At 51.1% G+C, this 13,479-nt stretch overlaps 3 protein-coding genes across 3 annotated transcripts; 2 read left to right on the plus strand and 1 right to left on the minus strand.

Annotated features, from left to right (window-relative positions):
* Positions 1 to 3,019: 3,019 nt before the first annotated feature.
* On the plus strand, positions 3,020 to 7,186 carry LOC1281885 (uncharacterized). The gene is made up of 4 exons (XM_321855.6): positions 3,020 to 3,938; positions 4,014 to 4,404; positions 4,482 to 4,859; positions 4,929 to 7,186. The coding sequence occupies exons 1-4, from the start codon at positions 3,494 to 3,496 to the stop codon at positions 5,857 to 5,859; spliced, it is 2,145 nt and encodes a 714-aa protein (XP_321855.6). The 5' UTR covers positions 3,020 to 3,493; the 3' UTR covers positions 5,860 to 7,186.
* On the minus strand, positions 7,180 to 10,933 carry LOC1281884 (coiled-coil domain-containing protein 39). Its single transcript, XM_321854.6, has 3 exons — positions 9,845 to 10,933; positions 7,425 to 9,773; positions 7,180 to 7,357 (listed from the first exon to the last, which is right to left on the minus strand). Exons 1-3 carry the CDS (start codon positions 10,218 to 10,220, stop codon positions 7,197 to 7,199), a joined length of 2,886 nt encoding a protein of 961 aa, XP_321854.6. The 5' UTR covers positions 10,221 to 10,933; the 3' UTR covers positions 7,180 to 7,196.
* LOC1281883 (zinc finger protein 135) lies at positions 10,897 to 13,321 on the plus strand. The gene is made up of 3 exons (XM_321853.6): positions 10,897 to 12,163; positions 12,226 to 12,423; positions 12,509 to 13,321. The coding sequence occupies exons 1-3, from the start codon at positions 11,041 to 11,043 to the stop codon at positions 13,135 to 13,137; spliced, it is 1,950 nt and encodes a 649-aa protein (XP_321853.6). The 5' UTR covers positions 10,897 to 11,040; the 3' UTR covers positions 13,138 to 13,321.
* The last annotated feature ends 158 nt before the right edge of the window (positions 13,322 to 13,479 follow it).

A 13,479-nucleotide genomic window follows, 5' to 3' on the forward strand; every position in this document is an offset into this window, starting at 1 on the left:
AACTCAATATAGCTCACAGTGTGATAATTATAGGAGATTAGATTATTGGCCACAGGGAATGGGGGGAGGCGAGGGAAATGGGTTATTTTGGAGCCGAGTCGTTACCGTTACTGCCGGCAGTAGCCGTAGTCGGCCAATTTCTATTGAACTTCAACCAATTTACGCACTGGAGATGAGTTGTTTTCTTGCCGAAAGTTGTCTTTGATCATTGCCGCCACACTCTTCGTCGCACCGTCGTTGGTTAATCGGCGAAATGAAGTCAATTTCGGTGGCTATTAGTTGCTCCCCTCTTGTGCCACTTAATGGCTCTATCGAATTGGAGTGACGCATTTGCAAAATGTGGAACAACTTCACTAAAGATAGACACGCATAATTGACAGCATTTATATGAAATTGCCCCTCATGGAAAGGACAACGGTCTTGCTCGGTCAATGTTTAACCTATCGCTAATTATCAACTGCAAAGCTGTAAAACCCTTCACTACGACGGTGCCATTAAACAGCGGACAGAGCGTGATTTGAGCCCGCGTGACAACTTCATTCGCCTGCCAAGTTGAGGATAAATCCCATAAACAGGCCTCCCATAGATCATAGGCCACCAATCCCCCCCTCCAGGTCATCCAACCACTGCAGCTCGTTTGCCAACCTACTCACTCCCACGTGTCCACGGGGACAAATCCCAGGCGAGGTGCACAAACACTTCCCAGATGCCCTCAGAGCGTCATGAAATTGGACGCCCGATCGACGACGACGGGACAGTGAAGAGGCAGTTTGTGGTTTTCCAAATTTGCATCCAGCCGTGAACGAAGCGGAGGGGGGGGGGATTCCTGCCGGGTGTGGGAAGGAACAAGAGCCACCCGTCGTCTCACCTACCAAACGGATCTCTGTCGTCGGTTGAAGCCTGGCGAGCATTTTTATTACCATCACCGTGCTAAACCACTCACGACGAAATTGGACCACAAGTCCGCGAGATGATGGTGGCGTCCCCAGGTTGGCCCCCTCACAGCTTCACTCTCGGCATGGGATTGATCTGGTTGCAAGCTGGCATTACAGGGATATCATCTTTTCACACCTTTTCACGGCAATGAGTTTTGGGGCCACTTCCGCACTATTGGACCGCATTGCTGAGTGTGAAATTCGATTGCCGGTGAGCTGGAAGGTGCAGCACCTCGAGTGACTTTTCAATCGAAGTCTGTAAAAGAGTGCCTTTTATAACGTTTACTGCTGCCCCATAATCAATCGAGCTGCGACGACGGAATTGGTTTGTTCTTTACATGGTCTTCCTCGCTGGGATGTGTTTTATTCATATTTAAATCTTTCAACCCCGCGGCCCAAGAAATTCTCACAAATGGTAAAACGGGGTTTTGTTTTATGGCCAACACCGTGTCTTGGTCACGTCGTCCGCCATTCCGCCATCCCCACACCTCCGCCCAAAAACGGCCGCCAAGACGGGTGATAATTACGATTATTGTTTTTTGATTGGTCACTCATCACCATCAACGTCAGCCCGACTATGGAAATATTATTGCATCGTGCGCCTTAACGGCACGGGGGAAGCAGAAGGTTCTTTTGCTAAACTTCCACGCTTCGAACCATAAAGGTGCCCCTTTCTCGCCCACCGAAAGATCCACCGAAGCAGGGGAGACGTATGGGTTTGTTACTTCTCTACAACCATTTCAACCACACAACACAACAAAACAACAGCCTTTCTCAAGCATTTAACTTTTTCAATCTTCTCGCGCTCGTTACCAGGCCTCATAGAAAAACTCATCGAAACAGAAATCATTCTACCATTTCATACTCTCGTGCGTCGTTCGAGCGTTTAATGCGCGCTGCGTGCCTTTGAGCGTCCCAAACTCAAAGCGTCCATTGAAAGGTCCATAAAGAATAAAAACGAGCCCAATAACCCGCAGGGACGTCGCTGTTTTAGGTATTTCAAGTGATTCTTCAGATACTTGCTGCCGATGGGACACAATGGATCCGGCGGTTCGGATTGGCTCTTGAGCAGGTTCTCGCTGGAGATAGAAGCTGGATAAGCTCCTTCCCCGTTCCTTTTGCGACCCAGCCAGTAACGGCTTTACGCAATGGAATTGCAACAATTCACAAGTGGACGACGCGTATAACAAAAACAATCTCCATTGTGCCGACTTTTGCTCCACTACTCCACAGGCTCCTGAGTTGCTTTAACTCTTTTTGAGCACTCCGGGGTCGTGTAGTAGGGACCCCGTTCTCAAGATTCGCCCCAGGACGCGCACGGCGTGACTTTTGCAGCTGCGCATTGCCAAAATCGGTACGGCAACGGAAACATTGTCTAGTGGACGGTGCAACTATCGGTATATGCTAACTGGCATTGGGAAGGCGGAGCATTCGCGAAATCGGCTACACTGCTGTCGAACCAATCAGAGAATTTTAAACAGAAACAAACGGCACGTTTGACGCGTTGATAACAAAGAAAGAGGTGAAGGATTTCGAAATTGTTGTGGAATTTACATCATATCATTCTAATGATGTTAAAAAAGTGTGACAACATTCGTTCAAATTACAGTTCAAAACTTACCGTTTTGACTGCTTACGTTTTTTTATCGACATTTGATAACAAAATATGTTTTAGAACTTACTAATGCAACCAAATAATATAGGGCAAGAATCGAGAACGCTTAAAAACAGCGTACGAATTTCTTATAACAATCGTAAATAGGCAACGGATGACAAAAATCACGTTTTAATTTTACGTACTTTCATTTAAACCCTTTTTGCCTTCTAATCTGTTTAGACCGTTTTAGAACTCACCCAATGCTCTAATTCTAATTCCTTCCATAACCGCCTCTTTCAAATTTATTTTATACCAGTTGGCCACAGTTGAACGCCAATGTACTGTGGCATTTACAACGGCTCCTCGAACGGATTTTTGTTTATTTTTCTCTCGTCGATGTAAGAGCGCATGCTTGCTCTTTCACTCACCCGGGACAAGCCCGGCCTTGCGTGAGTTGCGTTGCGGTATCTCATTCTATTCCCACTGGCTGTCAAATACCATCTAACGTAATGTCAACAATAGATGTCAACCGTGCACGGGCATACATGGTTTGGCAAAGAAAAAGTTGGTGTATTTATTGTAATTTACTGAAAATCTAGTGCCGGTTTGGCACCGTCTACCTAATACCGTCCGTGTCCGTGTTTGTTGCACACTAGGAGTGTGATTGTGTTCCATTACGTGCAGTGATTGTGCCCGATTTGCATCGAGTTCCGGTCGCGCAAGGGAAGCGTACCATGTAGAAGCAGGCGCTGTTTTGTTTACAGATTAGTGTTTTCTGCGTGCGGTTGTTGGTTCCTGCTGCAAAAGGCATAATTGACGCTTAATATGTGGCCCGTGTCGTGTGCTGCGTCCTCAATGTACATTCTCTGCCGTTAACACATTCCTTACCACATACCCTCAGCCATCCCAGCGTAGCTGCGAAACAGCAACACCGCAGCCATCGCGTTGCGAGCAATTGATAATGTTTTCAAAAGTCCTCAACTATCCCGCGGCCAGCAGCACAACGAACGCTCACGCACGCTTTGTGGCCGCTTCGTCGACCGCCGTATCGTCCAGCGCAAGCACCAGTTCCTCCTCGTTCAACTATGACAACCTGCGGCTGGACGATATCCTGTGTGCCGTCTGCCAGTCGGTGCTGATCGAACCGGTATTTCTGCCCTGCCAGCATCTCTTCTGCCGCAGCTGCATCCGGGAGACGATCGAAACGAACAAACTGTGCTGTCCGTGCTGCCGGAAACGGTTCGGCACATGGTATCGCAATGCTTCCCGTGCCAACGAACTCGTGCACGAACAGCTTTGGCGTGCGATCCAAAGCCAGTTCCGTGAGCACTTGGACGAAGATAACCCGTCAGCAGGCTCGTCGAAACGCTCGGCGACGCATCAGACCAAACCATTATACACAGCCCGTAAGCTACATCACCCTCCAAGGCGAATGCGAAAGCTGAGCTATGAAGTTAACCTTATCCTTCATTTTCTTTCAGCACCACCATCCACCGTTCATCTGGCCAATCCGGGAGAAATCGGAAAGGAGTACAAAGACGAGCTGAAGCGATACCAGAAGGAAATTTTCGAAGAAAAGGCAAAAGAGCTGACCGCTTCGGAGCAGTATATAATCAATCTGTACAAACAGGAAGGCATAATTGATCTGGCCGATAACAGCAGCCACGTTTCCGTATCGTCCGCGACCACTCCCGATCTGCATGACGGTGTTGGAGGTGGAAAATGCTCCACCGTGGATCACGCACCGGCCGGTTGCGGTTCGGTGGCGGGTCCATCGACGGTACGCAGGCAGATTCAGCCCAACCAGCTTACGACACTTAACGGAACCAAGCCATCCGGTACAGTAAATCACAACTCACCGTCAAGTGGAAGGTAAACGGATCGATAAACGCAAAATATGGTGACAAATCATATTGAAATATGCTTCTTTTTCCGCACATCTCTTTTAGTGTAATTTCAATTTCCTCCACTTCGTCCGCCGCGTCCGGTGTGACCGCTTCATCGTGCGCCACCTCGTCCGCCTCGGGACGCTACAGTTTGATCAAATCGGTCGCCCAGAAGGTGGGCCGGTCGGCAGAGATCGTGAAGCAAAAAGTGCAAGACACAATCCTGCATCGGCTAACGGCAGGAAAGCTGCAACAGCACCAACGTTCGCTCAACGCAATCGATCTGAACAAAAGCGAGCTGTGCGTCAAACCGACGGCAGTCCACAAGCTGGAGCGTCGCGGCGTGGAAGGGGACGACGCTGAGGGAGGAGACGATTCGGACAGCTTGAAATCGGAACAGAACCACTTCATACCGATCGTGCAGTCGATGCCGAAAAGCAGGTTAGTTGCTTTCCCTCCTTTCTGTGAACTTAATGTCTAATTTGCTTCCGTCGTTTTCCTCTTCTACAGCTTCTCGTGCAATACCTTTCGGCGTGTGCCAACCGTCCGACCTGTTCCATCGCCGGCCAAGTACGAATCGTCCCCGCAGAAGAGTCCCTACCAGCCGCTCAAGCACAACAGATCGTCGTCAGCATTTAAGGTTGTGAAACTACAGCTTCTGTCCCCCCCGCCGGTCCCGTTCGCCGAGCCCGGTGAACAGTCGTCGGTTGTTGATTCGATAAAGAAGGAAGTCGTCCCGCTCAACACGCCACGAGCCCGGGGACGTCCGCGTCGAATCAAGTTTACACCCACCAGAACGCAGAAAACGCCGCCAAAACCGGACGCAGGAGCGTCCGGCAGCAACGGTCGCACCAAGCGAACCGCGGCGAGTCGTCCGTCCACCATAAAGGACATTATCGTGAGCGATCAGCAGCGCCGCGAGCAGCAGATCGAGATGGAGCGACGCGACTTCGAGTATGCGCAGAAACTGCAGCAAAAGCTGAACCGTGCGTGTGGGGTAATGCAGGAGATCCAGCGACAGCCCGGAACCGTGGCGAGAAGCACCGTCTATTCGTTGCGCCGCAGGGGATCAAACTACGGCATCGCGGAGCAAGCGTGCGACACACGTGGCGGTAGCACCAAAAGCAACAATGCCGTGTTAAACAACTCGGCCGATAATAATACTCCCAGCTCGAGCAGCACAAAGAAACCGCCGGCGTCGGGTCAGGCAACGCAGCGCAAACGTAAGGCCACCAGTAGCAGTGTGGAGAATGACGTTCCTTCCAGCGTTTCGCCTCCCAAGCGAGTGGCGCCACAAATGAAAACGCGCCGGCAGACGAGACAGGTTCGAACGAACATTGGCGGCAACGATACCAGTTCGGGTGAGTTGCAGCAAGACGGTTCGGAAGAACCGCAACCGACTGTTCCGGTGCGTAAATCAACGCGCAACAAGACTCGCTAGAGGCGATGCGATGCGTTGTGCACAGCAACAGTACACCACACCGTTCGGTACAACTTCGACGTACGCAGGCACATGTAACGCTCAGCAAACGATTAACCGCAGAATGCATCGTTATTTCAGCAGGATATGATGGGTCAAAACAGAAAAGCAGACGAAACTCTTATTTGTTATCGTTCCAGGACTGTTTTTTTAGGTGCAATCAATCAAACACAGCACGGCAAACGAATGCAATCTTCATATTTATCTCTACTTCAATCTATCTTATTAACTTTATTGTATAAAGCAACCCACATATGAGCGGAACGATAGCAAGCGGAACGGGAAAATTGAATGTCGAATATTTGTTTCTGAACTGTACATGTATCCTGCGCAGCAAAGTAATACTCTTTTCGCAAAAGCTCTTCTTTTGCGTTGTACGTACATGAAACGTGATGTTTTGTTTGGTCTAGCTTAAGCGATGTAATATCCGTTAAGAATGGTTTCCTTTCTTGCAAACAATACTTACAAACGATGCGATGTGCGATACCATCGGCGAGTCCATTGATAATAGCAATCACGTGAACAAAGATTCAAACTCAACTCTACGCAAAGCAGCAGCAGATTATCTGTGTATCCTTATTTAGTAGCTCAATACAGCTGAACGGACTCGGTGGTCCGAGCGCACAGGAGATTAGCCATGTCCCCAAGGGGCAGACAAACTTGTTGACAATGTGTAACGAACAGTATCATCATACGGCAATAGAGAATACCACGCGGTGGGGGCAGAAGAACTTTGCTAAGAAATCATTCTGTCGATCGGATTCCAATACTTAGGTGTATATAATATATAATATATTTTCCCCATTGTTTTTTTAGAAATATGTCAAGTGGCACAAAAGCACGTTCGGATTGTGGTGTTGTGTGTTTAGTCGCCGCAAAGCCGCGCGCGCCGCGTTTCGGCTTCTTCCAAACGCTCGTATTCTACAACATTATGCATTTAAGGGACGCGCGAGTAGCACGTGTAGAAGCCATATACTATCCTCCGCTCTGGTGGTGATTTTTGTGTACGCGCGCAGCGAGAGTTTTGCACACCAGTGCGATTCTGCATTTTATTTTCGTACGGAAAGCGATTTTTTACTAATCAAACGACGATTTAGAGGCGTGTAGCGCCCCATTTCCAAGGAAGTGAGCGCACAGGTTGCCACAATACACACTACTACTAAAAAGGGCAGCAAAACAAGCAAGCAAGCAAGCAAGCAAACAAAACTCCTCAAAATAGGCCACCATACCAACTCTGCTACACTCGGACACAAATGGAGAGTAAAATAAAGTTATCATCATTATCGAATCGAATTCTCTTACTTCTTCGTGGATTTGCCACCGGCCGCCTTGCTGCCGGGGAAGTCGATCAGAATGACGGACAGTCCAGCGCTCATGCGATTGTCGAAGGACTTGGCGATATCCTCCGAGGAATCCGTATTGCGAGAAGATGTTGTGGTGCAGATCGAAAGTCGGGAGGCTGTAAAGCATAAAAAACAATCTTACTGGAACTGTTGAGACATCTTTCCTACTCCCCACTACCTTACCTTGCTTAGAAGATATCGTATCCACGCGTCCACTGTACTCCGTGCCGTGGGAATTTTCACTCCGCCAGGATATCTGACTCTTGGTGCGCTTAATCAACGGCAAGCGCAAACCCCGCTCGTAGCAATGCTTGCTGACCGACGCAGCCAGCTCCGTGTTTTGCTCCACCAGATCGGCCAGATGCTGCAGCGCGTTACTGTTGCGCTCCTCCAGCTCCTTCAGGTTGAGATCCTTCTGGAATATCAGCATCAGATCGTCATCGTTCGTTTTTGCCTTCGCCGCCTTGATCGCCAGCTTGAGCTCTCGTTCGGCGCGCTGGATCTTCGTCCGCTGGTCCAGCAGCTCCTTCTGAATGCGCAACAGCACATCGTTGCTGTCCAGCCGCACCTTCTGGGCCTGTTCCAGCGCTTTATCGTTTTGCTCGCGACATTCGTTCAGATCGTGCAAGTTTTCCGTGTTCGAAGCCAGATCCGATCGAACGCTCTTGAGCGCAGCCACAGCCTTACAGTAATCGGCCTGAATGTTTTCCATCGCAATCATGTCCGGATTCTCGTCCTCCACCTTCTGGAATCCGCGCTTGTACTTGTCGTTCGCGTAGTTCATCACCTTGAGCGTATTCTCCAGCGCCTTCAGATCTTCCTCGGCCTTCAGGATCTTCACGTTTAGCTCACTGCCTTCCCGCAGCAGCATGTACTTTTCCTGGGCCGTTTGAATCTTTATCTGCGTCGCCGTCACAATCGTCCCATCCTCATTCTTACCGAGCAGATCCAGCGACAGGTCGTACCGATTGCGAAGCTGCTCGATCTTTAGCGAACGCTCCGATATGTCCGCCCGCAGCTGTGCCCGCTCCTCGGCGAGGTATTTCCGCTTCAGCTGCAGCATGTCCTTCTGGGCCGTTATGTCCACCATGCGCTTGTTGATGGCGGCCTCCAGCTCCATCCGGTGCCGCTCGAGCGTATACATCTTGTCGCTCTGGCTGTCGAGCTGACGCTCCATCTGCTTGATGCGCATCTTGAGCAAGCTCTTCTCAACCAGCCGCTCCTGATTTTCGGCCTTGCACTGGCGAACCTTCTTCTCGCCACCCTCCACCAACAGTGTCTTTTCCTTCCACTTGCCCGTCATCCGTTCGATCTCGGCTGCATCCTGCTGATAGACCAGGCTCGACTGCCGGTAGTCCTGCTGGATCTTAACCGTTTGCGCCAGCAGCACCTCCAGATTCTGCCGCTTCATCATCAGAATGTTTTGAGCATGCGTCAGCTTGGCATGGGCTCGATTGGCCTCCTCCTGGGTATTGCCGGCGCCCTTCATGTTGGCAATCCTTTCCTGCACCTTCTCCATGTTGTAGTCTACGGTGTACGATATCTCCAGTTGGCGGACAATTTCCTTCTTCATGTTTTTAAGTGCAGCCTGGATTTTGGCCATCCCCGACTCGGTGGAGTGTACCTCCACCTTGAGCAGCTTGTCCTCCTCCCGCATCGCGAACAGCTGCTGCTGGGCGCGGAACAGTGCGGTGGACAGACGCTCCGTTTCGTTCTCCATCGCGCGGATCTGCTTTTCCTCCGACTCCACAATTTCGTTCAACTGCCGCAGCCGGTCCTGTGCGCACAGGCTCTTGCTGCGGAAGTTATCAAGCTTGTCGCGCAGCAGCTCGAGCTCGCTGAGATTAGAGTGGATCTGTTGCTCCTTCTCATTGCCCTCGACTAGCGAGTGGCAGTTCCGGCTCCGCATCGTGGCCAGCTTGTTCGAGAGGTTCTGCACCGCTTTGCGCGTTATTTGATACTCGTTCGTCTTCAGCTGCACACTGTCGTTCAGCGCCGTCAGTCTGTTCCTCAGCTTCGACACCTCCACATTAAGATCGGCAATGCGGAGCTCAATCTCCTGGTTGTTGCGTTGCTGCTGCTCGAGAAACTCGACCTGCGCCTGCAGATCGCCCTGCAGCATCTCCGTCACCTCGTGGGCGCTGTCGATTTCGCCCTCCACCGATTTGATGGCACCCTCGCGTTGGTTCATATGCTTCACCGCCTCCTTCCACGTCTGCACCATGTGGCGGCGCTCGTAGTGCGCCTGACGGAAAAGCTGCGACGTTCGCTCGAGAACCTGCTCCAAGGATTTGTACTCCTCGTACAGCGTCACCAGCACGGCCCGCCGGGTGGCAATTTTGTTTTCCAGCTGCTTTCTTTTCGCTTCCAGCGATTCGGCCTTGCTGGCATCTTGCTTGCAGTACTTCAGGATCAGCTTGTTCGTTTTGTCGCCATCGCCCATCACCTGCTTCCATTCGGCCAATGCTCCTTTTGCCCACTTTATGCGCTCGGTGTACTTCTCAACATTGCCGGTCAATTTTTTCATGTCTCCTGCAACAAAAAGGAACGGCAATATCGGCGTTACTATCAAAGATCTTACGCGACGTCCACTTGATACCCACCCTGAGCTCGCTCATCGTGCTTCTCCAACTCCGAGTGCTCTTTCTTCGCATCGGACAGTTGCTGGCGGTAAAAGGAGCGATCGTTTTGCGACACCTTCAGCAGTCCGTGCTCGGTCGTGATTTGCCCTTTGTCCACACCGATCAGCTTGGAGTTTTGCTCAAACTCCACCTGGGCATTCTTCAGATGCACCTTCAGATTGCCCAACCGCTGGTCACTAAGCTGCACCTTGCCCGCTGAGTCCGTCCTGCCCGCGGACAGACGATTGATCTGCTCGAGCAGCTGCTTGTTCTCCTCATTTGCAATCGGTATGAAGCCACCCTCGGCCAAACCCATCTCCTCCATAACGCGGATTATGTACGGTTGTGTGTCAACCATCTTGAAGCCGTGGGGAATAAGATTCTCGCGAAGCTCGGAAAATGTTTTGCACTACAACCGCTTCAATTTCGAACGAACTGCCTTGCTGAAAAGCTGTTTTCCTACTGACAACAACGTAGAGTCAAATGTGTCGACGACGCCGGTTACTATGGACACGTGGCAGGAGCCGGGGGTGAACTCGCGCGCGTGCTTTGATTATGCCCGCATGCAAACTGCCTCTATCCGGCGACGCGGTGCAGTATGCGCATGCGGTCCGGACAACTGTTGCATTTCATCGCCATACCCCCCATACCACTCGTCGGTACAATTCCTATGGTTATTGATTAGCGGACCCAAATGCACCTGTGCGATGCAGAGGTAACCGCGCAACTGTCTTCAATCGCAATCCATTGAGGTGCGCTCGTCTTGTGCAGATTCTTCTGAAATTACCCTACCCAAGCATCCAACAAGGAGGATAGCAAGCGGAGAGGTGCGCTGGATCTGGTGGCAGATGGGACACGCATGCGGAGTATTTACAATTCCTTGCTATTTTCGGACGCTTTCCCCATCGGTAACAACAGTCGCGCGGGTGCATTCCCTGGCATGTCTTCTCTCGCAAAGAAGCGCTAACGCCTGCGCAAAGATCGTCCCAGCATCCGTCAAAACGTGCGCACGGCCAAATCCGTACGGCGCAGAACGAATTTTCAGCGAAGAAGGAAGCAGCACTCTGTCTGTCAAAAAGGAAAAGATCACAAATTTTGGGCCCTTTTGCCTATTCCGTTCCACCGAAACAAAGTGCCCTTTTTACGCGCTGTGTACTCTCCGGAAGCGAGCTAAACGAATGTGCACCAAAAGTTTGTCGTGCATCCTGTGCGGACAGCCCAATTTTCCCAGCATCGATGCATTGCGCGTTAGTTTGCTGAAAGTGACGGCCCGTCCCTTGAAGTGTCCGATCTGTGGTGACGAGCTGCTCGGTTTGGACAAGCTGACGATCCACCTGTTCGGCCATTCGTTGCTCGAGGACCAGCAGGCGGAGCGCACACCAGCGACGGAGCAGGCGACGAACGATGGCACCGGCAGCAGTCAGTCCAGCACCACCACCTTTGCCTCGAGCTCGTTCAAAACGTTGCGCAAAGTTCGTAAAAAGGCAGCGCACGAAACGGAAGTGAAGCACCGGAACGGCGGTGACAGCGGTCGAGCGGCGGGTGGCAAAATGTCGCCCGCGCTTGAAAATAGCCAAGCTGCTGCTGGTTGTTCCACGAACGCGAACCACTGTTCCGAGTGTGACGTGGTGTTTCGTAACTCGGCCCTGCTCAAGATGCATCGGGAGGTGTTCCACGACAGCAGCAACATTGCCCCGGTGACACCGACCCGGGACGGTGTGTTCGATAAACGATTCCACTGCCACATCTGCCCGAAGGAGTTCAAGATGAAGGGTTCGCTGAAGATACACATGCGAGTGGTACACGAGGCTGGTTCGAAGAAGATTTGCTTGGACGCTGACAGTGCAACTACCTCGCGTGCGATCGAATCTAGTAGCCACATGGCAACGAACGCGTCGGGTGTGGGCAACAGTGGTGAATGTACCCCCGCAAATGGACCCACTATGGTGCCCATGCAAATGCTCTTCCAGTCGCAACTGTCTCCCGCAACGGCCGAAGCAAACTCCGTGCCAGCGTCTTCCGAAACGCACATTATACAAATCATTGATCCTCGGCAACTCGCACAGGTGGTGTATCTGCCACCGAACTCCGACACCCAGCAGATTAGTCTTCCTTCGACCGCTGGAGTAGCGCAGCAAGCCAGGGATAGCTTTTCACTGCCCTCGTCTCCACAGCAACCGCACCAGCAACAGCAGCACGGACAGCAAGGACACGACAATGCAAAGCAATGGGAATGCGAGGTGTGCCGCAAATCCTTCACGACCAAGTATTTCCTCAAGAAACACAACCGACTTCATACGGGTCAGTAAGCAAGAGCGTATTCAATTTACAGTATTTCCTAATACAATTTTAATATTTTCCAGGTGAGATGCCTTATACCTGTGGAATCTGCCACAAATCGTTCACGTTTCAGCAGTCCTACCACAAGCATCTGCTTTACCACAGCGACGAGAAGCCGCACGTGTGTTCGGTTTGCAACCGTGCGTTCAAAGAGCTGTCCACGCTGCACAACCACCAGCGGATACATTCTGGCGAAAAGCCGTTTGCCTGCGAAACGTGTGGTAAGTAGCAGTGTCCAGTGGAACTCCATGGTGTCCATGGTCCAATGAGGGCTAACGATGTCCTTCTGTCCAATTTCCCCACCAGGGAAGTGTTTCCGGCAGCGCGTGTCCTATCTGGTTCACCGGCGGATACACACCGGACTAATGCCGTACAAATGTTCCGGTTGTGAGAAAAGTTTTCGCTACAAAGTGTCCCAACGTACCCACAAGTGTCCAGCGAGTCCACCCGGGACGGTGGTACGGAAAACGGGTGATCTGTTACAGAAGCTACTGCAGTCTTCCTCAATCATCCCGGAAGGATCCGTTTCTGATACAATGCAGCCAAAGGAACCAACGTTCATGGAGGGATCGCTTTGCAACATCGCTGCCGAGCCCAACGAGGAGGAGGACAAACAAACGACGGCAGACTACGTGAACCGTACGCTGGACGAGCTGGTAAAGGGGACGTACGATAAGCTGGATATCAGTAGCGCATCCTCGCCTTCCTTGCTGTACGATGCGCAGTTGCAACCGCAGCCCACACTGTACGGTGACGCTGGTATGGCTAATCAGCTGCGGTCACTATCGGACCAAACGGAACCACCGCAGTCCTCCTCTGCTGGCAGTGAGACGAACTTCCCTCGCATCGAAAGCCTGTGTCTGCTTTCGCCGAGCGCCTTCGATGGTGGTCAACTGGAAGATTTGGAAGGGCTTAAGCTTGATAATGCATGGTGATTACGGAAGCAACGTCGTTAAAACAATTATCGTCAAACAAAATCAACTTTTTTTTGTGCTAGTTGCTAGTCTCATCGAAAGAGAGGTATATTTGTGGCATATTTGTAAGCGGCACCCACCTTTAATGCGCAGTACTATAAGTTTACGACAGAGAATATACATTATTGAAATGAAAAGCCCAAAACTCTCCACCATCCAAAGCGATTTGGTATGCAAATTTATGTGTATCTCCCTTCCGTGCCATCTTTGAAACGGGAGGCCTCGAACCTCAGCGCAGCATACTATAACCTCGAAATGCTCGAGACGCTAGGTAAACAAAGGCGTCATGCATACAAGCGATGT

The sequence above is a fragment of the Anopheles gambiae genome, chromosome 2, assembly GCF_943734735.2.
Source record: "Anopheles gambiae chromosome 2, idAnoGambNW_F1_1, whole genome shotgun sequence".
NCBI classification, from domain to species: Eukaryota; Metazoa; Arthropoda; class Insecta; order Diptera; family Culicidae; genus Anopheles; species Anopheles gambiae.